This window comes from Ciconia boyciana, chromosome 17, assembly GCF_034638445.1.
Source record: "Ciconia boyciana chromosome 17, ASM3463844v1, whole genome shotgun sequence".
NCBI classification, from domain to species: Eukaryota; Metazoa; Chordata; class Aves; order Ciconiiformes; family Ciconiidae; genus Ciconia; species Ciconia boyciana.
In genome coordinates, this window is record NC_132950.1 from 8,947,779 (window position 1) to 8,968,333 (window position 20,555).

Genomic DNA, 20,555 nt, shown 5'->3' on the forward strand with positions numbered 1-20,555 from the left:
ACAGCTGAGTTTGCATTCTGAATTCAGAAATGAGTTTTGCAAGCCCATGCTTTTGGAGTAAGGCGACTGAGACGCTAGTACATACGTTAAAGCAAGTCTAAATTTTCTTGGAAATTACCTGAAGAAAAATACCCTGGTACTGCTAACAGAGGAGCAGGGAAGATTGGTGCCTGTTGCGTACAGAAACAGGTCTTTCCTTGGAGCTTATATGTGAATCGGGAAAGTAATGGAGTTAATTTCTCTACCCTTAACATGACATTGGCTTCATCGGGATTGAGATGAAAGCAGTATAGGAAGTGCCTCGGGCAGGGTGTGCAGGCTACGGAGTGCTGCTCGTCCGTATGATGCGGAGGAGCAGTGTGACTGCTTTTTCAGACATCCCGTGCTTGCCCTGCTGCTGCATAAAGCGCTTCTGCTGGCCCCAAGTGAGGGCTCAGTGTCAGTGTCACTAGTAATTAAACAGCAATAGGCTTATGGCATTCAGTGCTCCGCAGAGCTGTTTTACAAAGTGATGCCCATGTAATCAGTGGGTAATGGGGCTGAATGGTTGGCTGGGGCAGGTTTGTTAATCGTAGTGACCGAATAGATCACCCTGAGCCTAGGTAACCCACACACAGCGTTTGGAGCTGGTGTCAGCACCGGTCTCTTGGGTTTGGGAGAGAAAAAATGGCTCTTGGAAGTGCTTGCTCCCCCTGGACCATCAGTATTTTCTGTAGGAAAGTTTCCTTGTGGGAGCCCAGAGCTGACTGGTCATCTCTGGCTGTTCTGTTTGCCTTGTGGCTTGTCTCTTTTTATCAGTGCTCAGAATCTCTCTGCTGTTTCCAAACTGTGCATTAAAGAGTCTTTTTCCTAAAGAACTATTTCACCCCATCAGAAGCACAGGCCAATACGCTCCTCCTCGGTGTTTTCAGGGCTCTCCTACCTAGTACCGAGATGGTTCAGAAGCGATGCCTCTGTTGCATACAACAATACCACATACAGTAGCGTGCTCGGGCTTATACCGGTGCAGCTAATTCAGTAGGAGCATCATTGAGCCCATAGATGGCACAAACAAATTCATTCAGCTAAGCCCTACAAAGCACAGATGCAAGCGGGGAGGAGGGCATCAGGGTGCGCACGTCCCGCAGAGCTGTTTCCTTTCTCCTCTGGCTATGCTGTCTGAAGTTCCAGCTTTTCATCTTGGCAGAAGATTTTTACAAGGGCTGTAAATTAAGGATTTATAAGTGTATACATGGCTATGATGTTTCATTGGTCTGAAGTGCAGGAAAAGAAAGAAATGTCTCGGTGACAGACAATGTGGGGTGAGCTGGGTCAATGGAAACATATGGAAATGTTTTCAGAGACAGGGAAGAGCCTGGTCCTGTGCTGTTTCTGCCCTGCGTGTGCACACACACACACACACACTCTTTTTCCCAGAAGGATGGGTTTGCTGCCCAGCATTATCAAAAATGTGTTCTCTATGGAGCTCACTGCTTATGCAAGGAAAATACAAAATGAGTAATCATCGTTCCGGCTTCAAGGCTATTTTAATTTTTTTTCCTGACTTGACCGGTGCTGGGACTAAGAGGGTGTGAGCTCCAGGGCAGAAGTCAGCAGGGGGTTCGCATGCTGTATCCCAGTCTCTCCAGAGAAGCGTACAAGAGGAGCTGCACCCAAAGGACAGAACGGCTTCATGTGGCACTGCTCACCCATCAGGTTTCGTGTCAGAAGCAGGAGGACTGCAAAGCAGATTGCTGTGACACACGCTGTCCTGGGGATGGAGGGAGTAACTGCAGAGTGTTGTCAGATTCCCCTGCGACACTCTGTCTCTGCTCTGCTCCGGGCAGGAAGGAGCGAGAGGGATGCACAGCCAAAGTGAGGGTCTGGACGGCATCCTGCCTGATCTGCTGGGGACTTTCTAGGTGTTCCCACCACCACCAGTACTGCCTTTCTCCCCCAAGCAACTCCCCAGCTCGTCTTCCCCGTGCAACAAGATAAAATCTTGAGCTTTGCCAATATGCCGGTGCCTGCCAGCCCACAGGCGTACAAAGTCCTGCTGCTCTTTGAAACGTGATACGCAGCCCCTTGGCTCCAAGCACCACTGCTGCGCGGAAAGAGACCCCGTCCTCCTCCCTGCTCCTTACTTTACTTCTCTTCACCCACCTTTACCTCTCAGTTACTAGCAGCACGTACAGCCTCTTTCTTGTTCCTTAAGCATTTTATTTTAGGAGAAGCTAGTCCTGCTGTCACTCATGTGTCTGAGTTGACTGAGCACTGGCTTTAACTCATAGAGTTTGTCTGATCTCTTTTTTTCTTGTCTTGGCAGGTGGTTATGGCTCCGCACGAGCCCCCAGTTGTGTTTGTAGACAATTACATCAAGCTCCTTGCTGACTGCAGCACTGACACTTTCCAGAAGATACTAGACATGAAGGTTAGAACCTGTCCCACAGAGCTTCTGCTCATCCGCTAGCGCTGCATTGCGATTGTTGGTGACTTTTTTTCAGTAGAAATATAGAGGGGTTTGGGATTGGGAAAAGCACTCCAAGACAAGCGTATCCTCTGTACTCTGAAAGTGTGTAGAGTTGCTACTGAAGAATGGTTTTTCAGTTCACTTTGCATGCTCATACCTGCTCTGGTGCCCGGGGCTGAGCTCAGTTGTCTCAGGATCATCCAGAGGTCTACATACAGCTCTTGGTGGGTGAACAAAAGGTTGAGGTTTAAAATGGGCTCTCCAGCAGCTACTCTCATGCACACCCGCTCCCAGATCAATGAAGTCTAACTGGCTTGCTTCGCTGTTCTTTTGCTCCCGCAGGGCCTGAAGAGGAGCGAGCAAAGCAGCATGCTGGACCTCTTCCGCCAGCGCCTCCCGGCTCCCCCCTCCGGAGTGGAGAACGCCAGCTCCCTCTCGCTGAGTGCTCCTACGCCCGAGCAGGAGTCCTCTCGGATACGGAAACTGGAGAAACTCATCAAAAAAAGACTTTAAGTGAGCAGAAGGAAACTCTGTTGCTCAGGACTAGCTGCAGTGGCTGGGAGCAAAGCTCGTCAGACTTAGGATTTTACAGTATGCTGCTGAAAAATCTGTGTCCCATCAGTCCCCTGCCCTGTGATCTCTTAACCATCGTATACTGTGGCACTGCATCTCCATTCAGACCAAGGGAGGATCTGACCAAGGTCTTTGCCTTTAGACAGCTTAGCAGGAGTGAAACCCAGGACATTGCTGGGTCCTCATGGTGGAGAAAATAGAGGTATCTGGAAGTCAGCAGCCACAAAAATGGTTTAGGTGGATTCAGAGAATATCTGGCTGGGATACACTTGGTGTCCCAGTCCTCAGCCTGGCTGAGCTCTCTTGCTGCAGCACTAAGGATTTTGCCTGAGAGTTCAGCGTTACTGCTCACTCCCTGTTGCAGAACTGTTCCTCTGTTTCTTTATTTATTGGGGGGGACCCAACCCCAAACCATCACCACCACCAAAAAACCCCCAAACTCTTTAATGGCTGAGATCCAGGTGTCTGCAGCTCCACTGAATTAATGAGATGCCCAGAAGAGAACCTCAAAGCAGATTTCTCCCCTGCTCCCAGGACAGGCATGCATCAACCACCAGTAAAACAGCAAGGCAAATCCTTTTCAGAACAGGAGGAAAGGGCTGAATTAATGCCTTCTGCACCTTGGCAAACCTCCTGCCAACAAGCCGGCAGCCTCGGTCGCTGTTACAGCTTAAAGGCCAAACTAGACATCTGCAGAGCCCATCTCCAGCTGCTTGTTATTTCTCTCGCGTGTGCTGGACTCGCCCGCTCTCCCCGATGGGAGTTCCCGTACCACATCTCGCCCTCTCTCCACAAAGGGCTGTTCATGGAGCAAGCGTTAAACAGCACCAGCCCCTCGCTCGTGCCAGCCGGCATGTCCCGAGCAGGGGTGTGCCCCGTTGGCACCTTCGCTGCCCTGCAAGGAGAGATGCTGGAAATGTTGGCTTTAACGAGGAGCCTGAGCCTCTTCCCAGAATGGGATGCTTAAGCCATCCTCAGACTTTGAGACCCTTCCTCTCCTCCTCCTCTGAGCTTCAGCTTGCACCAGTGCAGAGAGGAGGAGAACCAGAGGTGAAATATTTCAGATAACTCAGCCACAAAGCCAGCGTGAAGCAGGGTCGGGGTCAGTGGACGTCTGTGCCCTACCCGTTGTGTGAGCTTCCCCGAGGAGTCTCAGTGCAGGGAGACATCACCTCATCGTTAGCAACAACGTTAGCAAGATTTCTTCCCAAGCTCATCTCTACCCTTTTTGGGGGACTTCGAAGGCATATGCCCAACCATGAACGATTGAATCCCATATGGGTTTAGGGGCAGATCGACCAGTCGTGCCTGCTTTATTTTAACTCAAGCTTCACTTGCATGTGCAGGAAAAAGAAGTCCTGTACCGGTTTGGCAGGTGAGGAGCTATTGCACTGTCAGATGCCTTCTTGGGAGGGCCACGCTCCCCACCAGGTCAGGTTTGGGCCTTAGGACTATATTTATTAGGGGCTGCGCTCACTAGGGATTGTAGTACTCGCTGCTGCACATCTGGGAGGGGAGGATCAGACGCGGTCCACGAAAATGAGCTCCGTCCACCCAAACCCAGAGCTTCATTGGGACCAGGGAGGGAGGAGGTGAAATGAGAAATCCTCGAGTGAGGCAGAGCCTGGGCTCACGCTGTGTCTGCCTGTTCATGCTGCGGCACCGTCCCCTCTTGGGCACAGCGGGGCTGCGTGTTCACAGGGGTGCCAGCTGCACCCCTTCCCTCTCCTCAGCCCCGTGGCTGTGGGAGGGCAAATTTGGTGCCTGGCTTGGTAAAATCCCATCCTCCCTTTGCACAGCTGGCAGGTCAGCCTGCGCTTGAACAGGCAGGGGTTAATCACGGGATTTGAGCAGAAATAATACATCCACAGAGATTAAATCCTCCCTGGTCAGGTTTTCTAACGCTGCTCAGACCGATCTGCTGCTGCAGCAAGGTGTGCGCTAACAGGTACGCTAACACCAACTCTTTAGGATGTATTTTCAGGGGTCCCTGGCTGCAGTGTACGGGTGCTCAGCTGCAGAGAGCTGTGGTGACGTCCATTGCAGAGCAGCAGTAACAACACTTGTGAGGAGGGACGGCAGTTTCTCGTCACTCCAGTTTTACAAATCTTCCCAAATCCGCTGCTGCTTCATTTATTTCCTTTCCTGATTTCACGTTGGGTGACAAAAGGAGGAACGGTGGTTGAAAGCACGTTGGGATTATGAACGCCGTTCCCCAAGGACAGGTTGTCTCAAGGTGCATATGCAGGATGGTTCACACGTTACCGAACGCAATAGCTGGGGAGGAGGGAACATGGGTTTGCAGAGATTCATTATCCCCATGGGGGGTTGAATAATTTATTTTAGATTAATTTTTCTTTGCTCTGTCTATGGAGGACTCTCTAACTAAATTATGAATAGCTGAAGATGATGTTCAAGTTATCGTTGCACGTTATTCCCCGAAGGCTTCCCCCGTTTCATTCTCCGCATTTCATTCTGGAGATAAGAGGAAATAAAAGGAAAAATGAATTTTTAGTTTCAGCCTTTGAAGAATGCTACAGGTCTAGGTTTTTGGAGTTCCGCTTTTAGAGAGCGAGTCTGCATTTTTCTACTTTCGGTATAAGGGTTTTGTCCCCCTGGCTCTTGGGTATTTATCAGATTTGGCACGTCTGTATGCGTATGTTAGCTGTTTGGGGCTTACATCTCCGGGGAATAAAGGATGATTATTTTTTTTCTGTATAAAATGCCACTTTTTACATTTTTTGGCCAAGGTGTAATTCTGGCTGTATGTCGGAGCGTGACACTAAAATGAATTAAATGGTTACTGATGTTCAACTGCTGGGTGTTTTCTGTACAACTGCCACGCAGCAAACCCCAGCGGCTGGGACGGACCTCACCCAAAACGCGCTGGACCCAGGGTTCCGTGCTGTCCGTCTCCATTGCTCTCTCCTGCAGCTTCTCTCTTTTTTGGCTTTTCCGCTTTCTGCTGCTCCAGCAAGCAACTCTGTGCCGGCAGCATCTGCATTTGCAGCAGCTCCCCGCGCCGTGCAGGCAGTTCAGCAGAGCTGACCTTGTGCTCCTAAATAATTGGATCGTTTCTGATGACTTTAACTGCTGGAGAGATTTCTGAGAGATCCTAATTTTTCCTTTGAAATTAAGAGGTAGTGCCTTTTTTCCACACGATGCATGACGTTGGAGGAGTTTCTTTCGCTTGGAGAATTAATGACTCATTTGCTTTTCTCCTACTGCTCTGCCGGTCCTGCCCCCTCCACCCTTGGGCAGGAGCAGCCCGCGCCAGGCAACGCGGGTGTTTATTTCTTTCACGAGATTTACAGCCGTGAGTTCGAGCATCAGTGACGATGTCCAAGTCTCCACAAGCCTTTTCTTGGCCACAGCTGGGCGGGCGGCAGATGCGGATGCTGTTCGGCAGCATCAGGCCACAGCTCTGCTGTGCTTAGGAAAGTGAGCTGAAGGATTTGTCTTTGGGCTGTGTCAGAAAAGGCTTTGGCAGAAGGCGTTCCCCTGCGCGCCTGCTCCACCGGGGCCGGTTACACCAGCTAGTGCTACCATCACCCAAAATCTCTAGCTTAAAGCCTGTGCTCATTCCCTTCTCTCAGCCAGAGCAGCTCCACTGGTCCCGAGCCGGAGTCCAGGTGGGAGCACGTGGGCTTGAGTACTTTGCCAGCCTCGCCTTTGAAAGCGCAGGGATGTCTGGGGGTGGCGGGGGCCTGGGGCCAGCGCTGTTTGGGGTGCCGGGGGGGGTCCCTGCTGGGAGCGGGGCAGGGGGCCGCTTCCTGGGCCCTCACCTCGCCTGGGACGCAGGGTCACCAGGACCAAAGTACCGCGGTTTCCCTGTGCTCAGGCCCCTGGGAAGCAGCAGTGCCCTCCTGTTCACAGCAGGACACGGGGAGCCCACGGGGCTGCCATCGGGGTCTGGATCCCACGGGGAGAAGAAAATCAGCCTTTGCCGTTTGCAGCCCACGGAGCTTCCCGAAGCTCTGGGAAAACCTCGTCTCGTGGCTCGGCAGCTCATGAGGGCTGTGGCAGCAGGGCTGTAAAAGCCTATCGAAACTCGGCAACTTCAGCGATGTGCCGTCAGGATTTGTCCCTGCCGCCGAACCGCTCGAACCGCTCCCAGGGCTCCCGTCAATCCCACCGCTTGGAAGCATTGCTGTGAGCGTGACTCCCGTGCCTGGCGGGTTCACGGTCTGCTCCGCAGGGAGCAGCCTGGCATTTCCCATCGTTTGGAAATAATTTTCCATCGTTATCAAATAACACGGGATCCTTCTGATTTGCTTCCCCCTGCCTGCAGCGACGGCCCCCCGCACCGCATCAATGTGCCTATTGTTCGGCTGCTGATTAAGCCAAGCACGTCCGGCCCAGTGGAAAGTCCTTTATGGAAGGAGGATCTTGATAAGATACTCATATCTGCTCTGTCCCGGCTGTGCACAGGCAGTTAAAAAGTAAATAACATGGACAAACAGCCTGTGATGTACAGGCAGGGGAAAAGATTTCCAGTGCCATCGGGGATTGCACGGATCGGTATGGTCTGAGAGGCTTAAAAAGAGACAGGCTTTCTGCGAGGGCAGAGTACACGTGCCTTAAAAGCAGGGCCCCTGTATACAGTGGCTATCAATAGTATTTTAGTGACCAAGTAGTTAAAATTCTGGTTAAACACTTCCTTTTCATCCTAGCAGGTGAATTTGCAGCTCTGGATGTTGGTGCTGTGGAAGATCGTTGGGTCTGAGCCCGGTGCGAGGCAGGGTGGGCTGCGGACCCCCCTCGGCTGCTCAAACACTTCCATTTCACCTGCCAAGCACAGAAACAAGAGCCTGGGAGGGCACAAAAAAATTTGTCATTTGTGTCAAGCCAGGCCAGAGTGGGAGGTTTTTTGCTAGTAAATAAAGAGCCGCAAGATTTCCAGAAGCCCGTGCGGCTCTGCTCATCCCGGGCACGGCCGGCTGCAGCCTCGCGCAGCTCCCCAGGCACCGAGACCCCTCGCACTCAGGCCTCGATCCCCCCAGGAGTGGCCGTGGGGACGCCCGCAGAGGCGGCTGCTGGGAGGTGCCACAGGTTCCCCCCCCTCCTAAATTACACTGACTCGGTTATTGGCAGCGTGGTTTTTAGCCCAGGAGCTGCACGGCAGCTCTGAAATGATGATCGCGTTCATCTGGAAACGGCTCCAGTGCCTTCTGAGGCGTCTAATTTCATAAAGGGCTTTTATGGGAGATTTTGGAGCGAGGAGCGATCAACTTTCCCATTGCTCGCGGAGACCAGAATCTCTCTTTTTTGGGATGCATTTAAATCAAAAGGAAGAAAACACCTGTCCAGCACATTTGCTAAGACCCCAAAGATTTCAATCAAAATTTTTAATGTTCTTTTTTCTTTCCATCTGCATTTTTCAGCAAAGACAAACAGCCTCATAGTATTTCTTCAAAGGAATGTAAATTCCTTGAGGAAGTCTCCGGAGTTCCCAGCACCACATAGCTGCAAACCACAGACGCCTACGGCTGAAAGCTCTGCTCTGCTTTTAATTTTGGGGAAGGGAAGGAATTCTTTTCAGGGGTTTGGGTTCACTTGTGCTGGGCCCGTCAGGCCAGACTGCTTGTGACTGCACAGGGGAGTGTTGACTTTGGCCGGCTGCAGACAGTTGCTTTCCCTCCATAAGAGTATTCCCCCACCGAATCTGATGACACGGTGCAATTATTTCATTAGGATTTTCCAAAAAACGTTCCCTCGGTCTCATCTAGTGCTAAAAAGACCTTTTCCCTCTGTTTTCTTGTTTCCGCTTCAGCAGCTTTGCCTGAAAAATGCGATTAAGGGTGGCAGTGCTGCTGCCTGAGTCCAAATCCTCGGGGCGGGGGGGAACGGTGGAGAAAGAGCAGCCTGGGGGAAAAACTGCGAGTTTTGAAGGGTGTCATTAAACTCCCGGGGGTGAGGGAAGCCTGTGCGTAAGAGCTGCTGCTTTGCAGCCTAAACGAGGCCCCTGCTTCCGCTGCGAGCTGCCCTCCGAGAAAGCCGGGGCAGCTGCTGCTGAGGTTGAGCAAGGGGAGAGGGTGGCTGAACCGCGAAGGGACCGGTGTCTCCCCGCTTCCTCCCCAGTCCCCGCTCTCATCCCAGTCCTGCCCCAGCGGCTGGGCGAACACCGCGCTGCCCCATCGCTGTGCCGGCATTAACCACCGCGGCCTGTCCCAAGCCCAAACTGCCGGGAGCACCCAGACAGCGGGGTCAGGCCTGGTCTCAGCAAAAACACTTCACTTACTTAATAAATCTGGTTGCTGTGCATGGACACTATTAATAATCCGTGTGTGATTTTCTGCACCCTCCATCCCAGGCAGCTGTGACCAGGGGGCTCTGCCAAACACCCAGCGGGCCCTTGCTATTGGGGAAATCAGCATGTTGGAGGTGCGGCGAGCCCGTGGCAGTCGGGGCTCCCCAAAATGCCTGCTGGCGTGGGAACGGGCAGCGCACTAGGGTGGTGCACAGCCCATAGGCTGGACTGGGGCCGCGTTTAGGGCAGCTGGCCGGGAGCTGGTTTGGCCGCTGCCAAACCACGGGGACGGCAGCGAGGGTGCAGCGGCCGGGCAGGGAGGCAGTGCGGGGATACGGGACGGGGCACCGGCAGCGCGGGGGCACTGGGACGGTGGGGGGCACTGGGGGATACGGGACGGGGCACCGGCAGCCCGGAGGCACCGGGGGGATACGGGACAGGGCTCGGGGGAGACGAGGGGAGCAGGCCCCGCCCCCTGCCCTGGCCCCGCCCCTCCGGTGGCGGCCCCGCCCCGCCCCGCCGTTGTGGCCCCGCCCCTCCCGCCGCCGCCCGGGCGCAGCCGGCGCAGGGCGCGGAGCGGCGGTGGGCTCCGGGCAGGGCGGCTCCGCCATGGTGGGTCGGCTCAGCCTGCGGGAGGTGCCCGACCTCCCGGACATGAGGAAGCGGGGCGACGCGGGGCTCGACAGCCCCGACTCCGGGCTGCCCCCCAGCCCCGGGCCCGCCCCCCCGCCCTGGCTCCTCTCCTCGGGCAGCCCCGACCGCGCCGCGACCAACGGGCTGCCGGAGCCCGAGCCGCCCGCGCCCGCCGCCGCGGTGAGTACCGGCACCGGGCGCTCCCGCAGCGCCGGGCACCCGCCTCTGTGCCAGCGCCGCTGCCCCGGAGCGCGGCGGGGCCGGCGGGACCCTCCGCCCGGGGCCGGCAGCCCGGAGCGGGGCGCGGGAGCAGCAGCCCCGGGCGCCCGCCGCCGCCGCGCTGCCGCTGGTCCCGGGCTCGGTCCCGCTGCGGCCGGTGCTGGGCCCCGCGCCCCCGGGGGCCGCCTGCGGCCGGGGGAGTGGGGAAGCCGCCGCCCTTTGGACCCTGCCGCGATGCAGCAGCCGGGGACGGCCGGGCTGGCGGCGGGCGGCTTCTCCTCGGGCTTTCCGCCCCGACGGCCGGCCGCGCTCCGGGCCCCGCAGCATCCTTTGAGGAAAGGAGGGCGGAAAACCAGCCCGGCGGCGCTGGGGCTACTGGGGGGGCTGGCACCGGGACAGGTTGGAAACAAGCGACCCCGATTCCCTCCCTTCCACTGACGCCGTCGTATCCCTGAACACACCCGTGCTGGGACGGAGCCCGCCGGGGAACCGGGGCGTCCGCAGCCAGGGCCGGGGCCGCGCTGGGTCAGGGGAGCCGGCGGTGCTTTCCAAAAGCCTCCGACTTTGGGGTCGGCCCTTGCTGATGCAAGGGAAGCCCCTGTCGCTCCTGGCCCAGGTAGGAGTTGGAACGGTGTCGCAGCACGTCTTTGAAAATCCCCGGGGACAGTGAACTCCCGTTATTCCAGAGTGGGAAGTTTGTATATTAAACTATGGTTTCAGTTAATAGTATCAGATAGAGATGCGCTAGGTTTTTTTAAAAATGATTGTTGAATGTTGACGCCGAGCTGTTGGTACAAATGCTTTGGGAACGGCAGATCTAGAGGAGGGATCCCTTTTCTACAGAGGTGCTGCGTGAAATTGGAAAAGGTTGTGGGAGAACCGTGCATTGAACAGGAGAGATGCTCACAGCCTCCTCGCCCCCAGATAGTAAAGCACATGTGCAGAGGTGGCTTCAAAAACACAAGCGGGTTGCTTCCCTTCGGGGCTGCGAGGCTCTCGCCGAGGGCTGCTTTGGTTTCCTTCCAGCTGCGGGACGTTGCTGGGGCGGTGTCGGCTCGCAGCGCTGCCTGTCCAGGAGAGGAGCACGGGGATGCTCCGTGAATCACTGCCTAGAGGGAATGAGTAACTCCTTCCCGACAGGTCGTGTGTGAATTAGGTTGGATTTAATGCCTTCAAGTAGTAGCCACAGCGTAGCTGTGAAACGAGAAGGTTGCTCACGGCGAGATGCCCTGCAATAATTTCCTGCTGTGATCTGCCCGTGGGGATATCTGATGAATCCAGCCAGGAGAGCTGTGTCATACACTCATATAACGTTAGCTATATATAAATTGAACGTGAGCTCATACAGCGAATGGACTATAGTTCATGCTGCAGAAAGCTACGCTGCACCGAGGGCCTGTATTTCTCTCTCATTTCCCGGAGTGGCTCCTCTGAAGTAAGCTCCCAGAGTTAGGACTTTGTCTGCAAAAAATACACCTTGCCACATCTTTGATGCTGTAGACCAGTGTCGAGTCAGACCTGTGGGTTGCACCTATAGGCACGTCTTGGACTAGCAGATCCTCTTGCACGTAAATGTGAACCTCGACAGCTCTGTACCAAGGGTTAAATAAATGCGTTTTCTTGAGAATATACCGAATTGTGACATAAACGGGATTATTTTTGCATGTTTTGCAGAATTCTGTGTTCTCTCCCAGCCCTGTTCTCCCCAGCTGCCCTCCAAGATTGTGTCCTTTATCCTTTGGCGAAGGAGTTGAGTTTGACCCTTTACCACCAAAGGAAATAAGGTAAATATTGTGTTACAGTCATGTAGTTTTGAAGGAGTTAGCATGTAAAGGAGTAGTTAGGCCTTATCAGTGCCTGTGAATCAAGTTAATTGATTTGCAAAGCTATTGTTCCACACAGCTGTACATTCCTGGACCTGGATGTTTGTACAGGCTGAAGGAGTGTTCAGCCTCTTTTAATCCCATATGGTTTTTTTCCAGGAAGACTTTCCTGTATTTTACTCTCCTGCTTTTACTTCATTGCACTGCTCCAAAATGTTGCCTTTCAACTGATTAACCAGAAGGTAATCATGAGGGAAGATCTTCAAAGCAGCCATCTTTCTAGGACTGTTGTATTAGGGGAAAGGAATTTTGCTCTCCTAACCTCATGGGTTTGTAATAAGTACTTTCTACCTTATCAGCTGTGGCTGGTTGTGAGAACTAAAAGAAAAGTTAATATTAAGAGAGTGCATAATTATTTTTTTTTAATGCGTTGCATCACTTCACAGCCTGTGAATTATTCCTTTGAACATCACGATTTGCAGTAATGAGAAATGAAGGCTCCCAGCTGATTCCTGTGCAAGCAGAGGAAGACTGATACAATCAAACAGAAGCCTAATGCAGGGGAGGGGAGAAAGTGTTGGTCGCCCTGGTGTGGGGAAGGAGCCTGCCCCGTGGCTGGAATTGAAGGCTGCTAGCACCGTGAAAAAGCTAACACAGAGTTGTTGCAGTGTGAAGGAGATGAAAACTTTCTTTTGCAATCCAGGCACAGAGGATTTTCTTGCCAGCAGAATTTGATGTGCAAATTGTAGTATTTTCCTGCCAGTTGAATCTTCAGAGAGTGCCCCATGCCGGGAGCGATAGCAGAGGACTCCCGTGTGACTCTTGGCAGAGGAGAACTGAGAAAGTAATGTGTGCTTCTATGGACTTGGCACTCTGAGGAATTAGGACGCTAAGCCTAAATGTGTATCTAGGCCTCTGGGTTTAGGCACTGGAGTTTGAAGGAGGTTCTTAGCTTCGTAGAGCTCGGGCTTCAAACGATAGACACGAGGACTGAGATGATGTTTGGTAGTGCTGGCAGCTGGACAAAACAGTGACAGTGCCGGGCGTGCTGCTAACGTAAGGCTTTTTCCTTAAATGAGTGAGAGAGACACGAGCAGGCAGCGTTTGCGTTATGTGGTTGTCCTGTGTTGAGGTGGCAGCTGCGGGGCTGAGGAGCCACCCCGGTACCTGACAGCTCTGTTTTCCAGAAAATGCAGCCTGCTGCTCCGGAGCAGAGCTCATGCACGTGTCTCTTCTATTTCAGGTACACGTCCTCGGTTAAATACGACTCGGAGAAGCACTTCATCGACGACATCTATATGCCAGTGGGCTTAAGCATTTCTTCTTGCAGTCAGACGGTCATCTGTGTCCCAAACTGCACGTGGCGCAATTACAAAGCGGAGGTCCACTTTGAGCCTCGCAACAAGCCCCAGCGTTTCACCAGCACCACTATCGTCTACCCGAAGCACGCCAAGACTGTGTACACCACCACGCTGGATTACAACTGTCGTAAGACCATGCGGCGGTTCCTCTCCAGCATAGAGCTGGAAACTTCGGAGTACCTTGGGAACGACTGTGTCCTGGATGGTTGCTGACTGATGGCTGTCTCTCTTGCTCTGATCCATCCCAGTCCCATCTAATGTACTGTGCTAACTCCACTAGCTAAAGCGGGTACAGACCCTCTTTCTCAGCTCTTAATTCCTGCTTTAAGCATCAGAATGGCCTGAACGCAGTTTTCTGTGGGAACATAACTTAGTAAGGAACTTGTTTCTTCGCCTTTAAAGTCGTGAGTTCCCTTCCCTTCCCTTCCCCACAGTGCAGTAATCAGATGAAAATAAGGGGAAGTATTTTCCCAGAGAAAAAATTGACAGGTAAGAAAGAATGCGGAATAGTGCCTGGCAGGTGGAAATCCATTTGATGCTTTGTGGTGATGTGCAAAAATAAGGGTGGTTCACTCTCTTGCAGAGAATCTACCAGGTCATTTGGTTACAGATATCCAGACCTGTCATTCATTTCAGTTTAGGTCACGAGACGGTTTTCTCTAGAAGAACCATCTCCTGGAAATTGCTGGAAAAAGCTAACAGAGAAAAATCTGGAATTCTGCATTTAACAGATACAAAAATGTTATCCTATGGCATTCATGTCTGGGTTGAAGGTGTGAGTTGGAAAGAAGAGGCATTCTGAGTAGAGCAGGAGATAAACTGCTTTTGCAGCTCCAGGCAGCAGAGAAAGGATCAGGTAATTCAAGTTCTTTAGGTGAATGGCGCGATGTATCTTCTTTACTTACAATGACTTCTGCAGCGCTGTAGGCTGTGTTACGTGCTAGCGTTTGTGTACTACGTGTAGTAGGACTTGTAATGAAGAATATCAGGCCAAAAATTACCCCTCTATTGTTGGAAAGTCAGGTCTTGACAGTGTGGTGGTGGAAAAACACCAGTACCTAGTTTTTACTGACGTTGTTCTGTCTGCACTAAGGGAGTTGTCACTAGGAAAGTTTCAGAAAATGTGCTGTGTGCACAGGGACGTAGAGTGGAGAAGGAGACGCTGGGATCGGGTGCGAGATGCTGTCACAGTGGGGGTTGTGAAGAGGTAGATCGTAGCAAAGGACAGGCAAATTCTTATTGCATAGCAAAATCCACAGCTGTAGCTCTGCTTCCCCGTTGAGCTTCTCATTGCAAAGATCTATGTCCTGACTTTAATATTCAGGATGTCACTGGGGTGGGGTAGCATTTGCCTGTCTGTAGGCTGCTGAATAACCCCTCCAGTCCCAAGTGCATGATGAGTTTGGGACCAAAGGGAGTAACTTCAGATACTATGAAAGGCCATCTGGATGTTACATGCATTAGTTTATCATGCACTTTGATGAAAATAACATGGAGAGGTTTCTTACTTTACCCAGATGTTTTTTTTCTATATTGACAGCAGTGTAGTGTGGAGAGCATCTGCTTTTGGGAGCGTGGCTTACGTGGGTGGCTAGCATGGTGTAGCAGCTCAGAAACACTTGGTAGACTTGACTTAGCTGGACACGGCTTTTCCATGTATTCCCAAACTCCTCTGAGGTGCGGGTCACCTTCTGGTGCAACACCAGCCCTGGACCTGCTTTTAAAGAGGACTTTGCTAGTGCATAGCCTCAAGGGTGAATTTTGTCAGTGGTGAGTTAAAAACTTGGGAGCCTGTTCTTGAGCTGTATGTAACGTGTGTTTGTGCAAGTGTGATGAATGGTGCGGAAGCGTACTCTAGTGTGAACTGAAATGATTTGGGAGACTAAAAATGCAGCAGGAAGGAAAGCTTGAGTTCGTGTGGTTTGGGTTTTTTGTTGTTTTGTTTTGGTTTTTTACTTATTTATTAGCTCAGAACAGGATGTCCTTAATCTTTGGTACTTGCCTCAGAAAACCAGATCCTAAACCCAGGGTGACAGAGGATGCCAAAGTCGGGTAGGCATTGCTCCAGAGTTGTTAAGAGCAGCACAGTCGTCTTGATAAACATGTCGGTTTCAGACTACAGTATTTAGGAGATGTGTCTTAAATACATGTCGCGCTTCTCCCCTAAACATTGCCCCAAGATATACTTGTTGCGTAACAGAAGGCACAACTCAGCCCCTAAGTGTGTGGGGTTTCAAATGGACAGAACTCTTCTTTGGGGAAGCTATTGCATCACGGCTCGCTTCGCAGTTTCATGTACCTTGCTCCTGAAACATCTGGTGCTGGCCACTGTTGGACACAGGACGCTGGAAGAACACGGACCCCGGATTGCTCCGACAACGCTCTTCCAATGAATTCGTTTGCAGGAGATCTGAGAGAAGATTATTTTAAGTTGTAATCATTAATTGTCCCTAGTTAAATTAGAAGTTAAATGACGCTTACACTATGGTTTTAGGATAAAGCACCTGATTTTTATAAAGCAAACAAACTTAATTATGTACCTCTTAAAAATATTTTAATTGGTAGAGATACCTTTTAAATTATTTATGTTCCAACATTTGCAAAGCTCTGATTAGCTCTGTGCAAGTGTTCTGATGTCTGTGACGTTTCCTACCCCCCCTTCTAATTTTCAGTTTGTCTTTTTACTTTATTGGTAATAAATGATCTGAAAACCATCGTATAGGGAAGTCTCTTTATTTTTCATTCAAAGCTTTTCAGTGTTTATTATGGTATTTATTTAGTAATAAATACATAATATATCCTGCCAATCCCAGCTCCCCTCTTGTTTCTCTTATATCATGTGTTGCTGTTGTTTACATATTCTAGGAAGGCGTTTCCTATATAAAACTGTGTATTTAAAGAAACCCCAACACGAAATGTTGTGGTTTTATCAGTTTAGTAAGACACTTGAAAAAGTGCCTTGAAGACAGCTGAAAATCCTCTCCGGTATGCATTTGAGTCTTTCATCTGGTATAGTTTTATTTTTAAAGAGAGTTTCTGGTATGGATTTCAGCATATCCTGCAAGTGAAGCACTTACCCTTTTCAAATATAACACGTATTTAACTAGACAGGAATTTCTTTTTAATGTGGGTTAAAAATGTAGATGCTCAAATGCTACTTTAGTAAATACAGCATAAAAATAAGACTAGAATGAGGTATGCATTAAACTTTATAAAAACAAAATAGATGGTTACAACTATTGTTTTGAGAGAAATGCCGTAGTGTTTTTCTGGATACTTAATCTGTTCTTTAAACCTTTCCGAATTTGCAGGCGTGCTGATTTTGTTAGTATCTCTGGCAGAGTAGAAATGGATGCAAATGAACATCAGTTAATTAATTCATAATGGGATTTTTTGCTTACTTTTTATTGTTCATCTAGTTATCTGCTTGCAAAAGCTCTATATTTGCATGTAATGACATTATTGGAATCTAGGGAGCTTTGAAGCTATTCTAAAGCACGCCGCTGCTCCTGTGAAAGTCTGTGCAAGCATTTGAGTATCGTGCAGTGTTTAAAGTATTAAACAGGAGAAAAGCCATATATGAACATCAATTGCTGTATAAAAGACAGTCCATTTGAAGACCCATTAAGAAAAATATTAAAAATCAGAACAGTATCTTTCAGGAGGGCTTCAGGAAAAACTTTCTCTCCTTTCAGATGTGCCATCTAACTTCCACATACTTCCATTAGTGTGGCCTGTGTTGTTTTCTTTTAATATTGTAGTAACGCTCTGTATGAAAGATGTTCCTTTACTATGAGAAGTTGAAGTAGGGGAGTACAAGGCAGCCTACTGCTTGATGTGATTTTTGATTCATATTGGCCAAATGGGCTTCTCGTTAGTACGTACCATAACAAGGATAAGCCCGTTGTTATAGATGTGCTCCATTTTCCTTGTATATATGCTGTGCTTCTCCAGAATGTCAAATCTGAGGGTCTGATACAATTAATTTTTATAACAAAATAAAATACTGTACCTAACAATTAGATCACAAGCCAGGAGACAAGGGCTGGATTCCAATCCCGATTTTGCAGCTCGCTCAGTTTCAAGTACTGGGTAAGTTCGGGTGCCTGCAAATCATTTTAGCCTCCAAACAAGGTATCCGGTCATTCAGCTGCCCACACTCAGTTTCCCCATCTGCCACAAGAGCTGTGCGTGGTTCCAGGACCAGCAATTCGCGACGTGAATACCTGAAAAGCTCAGGTGTAACGCAGTGAGTATTATTTTGAAATAAACTAATACCAATAACTAGGGATACTCCAGGACAAATAGGCAGTGTGGAAAGGAGCACTTTTAATTGTCAAAGTAGTCTGAGTTGCATCCATATTTTAACTACCAGGTTGGTTTGGTTTTAAAATATAAATGTCCTGTTCTCCACACAGACATAAGACAGTGAGTAATCAGTACTAAGCTACAGAACTTGTTGAGAGATTTTGGGTTACACCACTGGTTGCAGCTCAGAGACTCTGCTAGCTTGTTCAGCATTCAGGACCAGTTCATGCTTGCTCCTCTGGAAAATAACTGCAGCAATCTTCTTTACATACTGTGTGATGGCTGCTTGTGCATGACGCCCTGCGATGAAGTAATGGGGAATGCCTGATGGTTGGGCATGGCCCAGCGGGCAAATGTTGCTGGATATATGATTCGTACCGTTTCCTTCTGTTCATCTTATAGATACACAGCCTTTCTTCTTCTGCTACAGGATCTTCAAGAATCCCGTCCCATCGAAGGCTTTCGTTAAGCTGAGCAGAAAGACGTTGATCTGTTTGACTAGAGTCCAAAATGGTGGAAGTTGATACTACATCCTTGTTTATTTCTGCATCCTTCTGATTCTCTTCTGCCTTATTTTGGGCTGAGTCAGGGTTCCTCCCAGGACTTGGGATTTCAAGTGATGGAGGGGAGCGGGCCTGCTGCTTTCTGGTTTTGTGGTGGGTTTTATCTGTTAAAAGGATAAACGCTGTTAGCAAAAATGTATGCATTGCCTCTGAGGCTTTCCTGCTTATTTCATAAAGAGGATGATGAGACAAGTGCTTGCTGTGCCTTTACGTGTCCATTAATAAGACACCAAATCTTAAGAAAATATTAATGGCCTAAAAACCTTATTTTTAAGTGGGAAATATATATTTATCTGATTGGCTAACATAATGATTCTCACACCCATAAAATGTATTTATTGAGGCTGTTAATGCATTAATATCACTTCTACATTGGCGTCAAGTTCACTGTCCTTGCCTAACTTGATTTAGGCAGGAAATTGATTCTTAGTTGTTGGGGAGTTTTTTTAAGCTGTTATCCATTAATACAGCAAGCAATGTGATTTTTTTTTTTTTTTAATAGTACGATTTCTGGAAACTTTCAGGCACCTTTTGTACTAAGATACTGGAAATGAATGGCTGTTCCTTTACACGGAAGATTTTTTGAAATTAACCTTCCCTTTCCGTAGCTATAACAACTCAATCCCAATGATGGGAAGTTAGATCAGTGCCGTGACTCATGCCTGTGGAATGGCAAATATTTAAACAACTATACTGTAGCTCACCAAAAGAAAACCACTAAATATTTACAGCATCCCAAATCTTAGGCAGTTTATGAAATTTCCTACTTCTTGACAGAAGTCTTATGCCTCCTACTGCTTATGCTGTGTAGTTACAGGTACTCAATATTTTTCTTTTTTTGGATAGATTTGTAGCTATATATGAAAGTATATGTATAAACAGCCTATAGGTTCAGTGAAAGGTTTTGAAGTGCCATATATGATTTCCTAGGGAAGGTTATATTTTCTCTCCACAGCAGTTGTCCTGCAGGATGGAGGGAGAGCTGAGCACTGCATCCTCTGGCCAACACGGACAGGTGAATCCGAGCTGCCTTCCTGCTGGTACGCACGCTCCGGCTGCGCGTCCCTTCATGGCTGTGCAGTGTCAATTGCACAAACGTACGATGTCACGTACCAGCCTGATGCACACATGGCTTTGCCCAATGACCCCTTCCCTCCCCAGGCCTGCCCGGACCCTGCATGGGGTGTTTTGGGGACAGCTGTGGGGAGCGTGGTGGCTTCGCAGGGGACGGTGGCCTTTGCCCACGTCTGCTGTGGCAGCCACCTCAGCTCACCTGCCCACACGGTGGTGGTGGTGGTGGTGGCGGCATTCCTGCGTGGCAGCTGCTGCTTCTTTCTCTGTGGTGGCTTCGTGCCAGGGGCCTGCGGTGGAGGGGGGCATGGGCAGCCCCTTGGCCACCGCCGCCTGCCAGTGCCGCTCTCCTGCCTGCGGGGCCCTGCAGCAGGCCTGGCATGGCCCCCCATGGCCACCCTCAGGCCTGGCAGGGAGCAAGGGAAGGAAGGTCAGCAGCCCTGGCCCAGCCTCCCTCCTTGTCTGTGACACCCCCCCCCCACCCCATCTTCACTCCCCTCAGTGCCTTCCCCATCCATCTCTCCTTTCCTCAGCACCTCATTTCCTCTCAGCGCTTCCCCTCAGCACCTTCCCCCTCCATTTTCCCTCAGTGCTTCACCTCCCATCAGTGCCTTCCCCCTCCATCTCCCCTCAGGTTTTGCCCTTCTGTCTCCTCTCCCCTCTATGCCTTCCCCTTCCATCTCCCCTCAGCTCTTCCCCCCAGTGCCTTCCTTCTCCATCTCCCCTCAGCTCTTCCCCTCAGGCCTTCCCCTCCATTTCCCCTCAGGTTTTGCCCTCCATCCACCCTCCCCTCAGTGTTTTCCCTCTCTATCTCCCCTCAGCACCTTCCCTTCCACCTCACCTTCCCCCGTCACCTCTCCTCCCCTCAGCACCTTCCCCTCCATCTCACCGCTGCCTTCCCCCTTCCTTTTCCCCTCAGCGCCCGCCCTTCAGCGAGGTCTCCAGGGCAGCCATGGCGCAGCAGCAAGCCTGGGCCTGCCTGCTTGGCTAGGGGCCCAGTGCCATTGCTCTGTGAGAACAACCCTGTCCAGCACAGGTTTCCTCCCCTGTGCCCCTCTGCATGCACAGGTACTGGGGCTTGCCCCAGGTAATATGGCCACACCAGAAAGTATTGGCTTGTCCGAGGTAGTACAGGCCTGGCAGCAGGTGAAGTATTGCAGGGCTGCGGGGTTTGCAGCACAGTGCTGCTGCAGAGGGAAAAAACAAAACCGAACCCATTGCAGGGGGACCAGCTACTGGGGTCCATCCCACCCCTTCATAGTACCTCAGCCCTGTAAATGAAGGTGCTGAGGGAAACTCCCCACT

At 50.7% G+C, this 20,555-nt stretch overlaps 3 protein-coding genes across 4 annotated transcripts in view; 2 read left to right on the plus strand and 1 right to left on the minus strand.

The window, feature by feature from the left end:
- The window catches only part of VPS53 (VPS53 subunit of GARP complex), a 69,815-nt gene extending 63,992 nt beyond the window's left edge, over positions 1-5,823 (plus strand). Inside the window, exons 21-22 of the mRNA XM_072881915.1 lie at positions 2,306-2,410; positions 2,792-5,823. Of these exons, the coding sequence (XP_072738016.1) occupies positions 2,306-2,410; positions 2,792-2,962 (276 nt within the window). The 3' untranslated portion in view covers positions 2,963-5,823. The remainder of the gene's footprint in view (positions 1-2,305; positions 2,411-2,791) is intronic.
- Positions 5,824-9,809: 3,986 nt separating this feature from the next.
- Positions 9,810-16,006, plus strand: RFLNB (refilin B). Of its 2 annotated transcripts, none has more exons than XM_072882367.1 (3): positions 9,810-10,085; positions 11,799-11,908; positions 13,191-16,006. In XM_072882367.1, the coding sequence occupies exons 1-3, from the start codon at positions 9,882-9,884 to the stop codon at positions 13,519-13,521; spliced, it is 645 nt and encodes a 214-aa protein (XP_072738468.1). In that variant the 5' UTR covers positions 9,810-9,881; the 3' UTR covers positions 13,522-16,006. The 2 variants fall into 2 exon arrangements, with proteins under 2 accessions (XP_072738468.1, XP_072738469.1); XM_072882368.1 differs by having other exon boundaries at positions 13,278-16,006.
- Positions 16,007-17,651: 1,645 nt separating this feature from the next.
- Positions 17,652-20,134, minus strand: LIAT1 (ligand of ATE1). Its single transcript, XM_072881776.1, has 3 exons — positions 20,092-20,134; positions 19,453-19,656; positions 17,652-18,283 (listed from the first exon to the last, which is right to left on the minus strand). Exons 1-3 carry the CDS (start codon positions 20,132-20,134, stop codon positions 17,841-17,843), a joined length of 690 nt encoding a protein of 229 aa, XP_072737877.1. The 3' UTR covers positions 17,652-17,840.
- Positions 20,135-20,555: the final 421 nt, after the last annotated feature.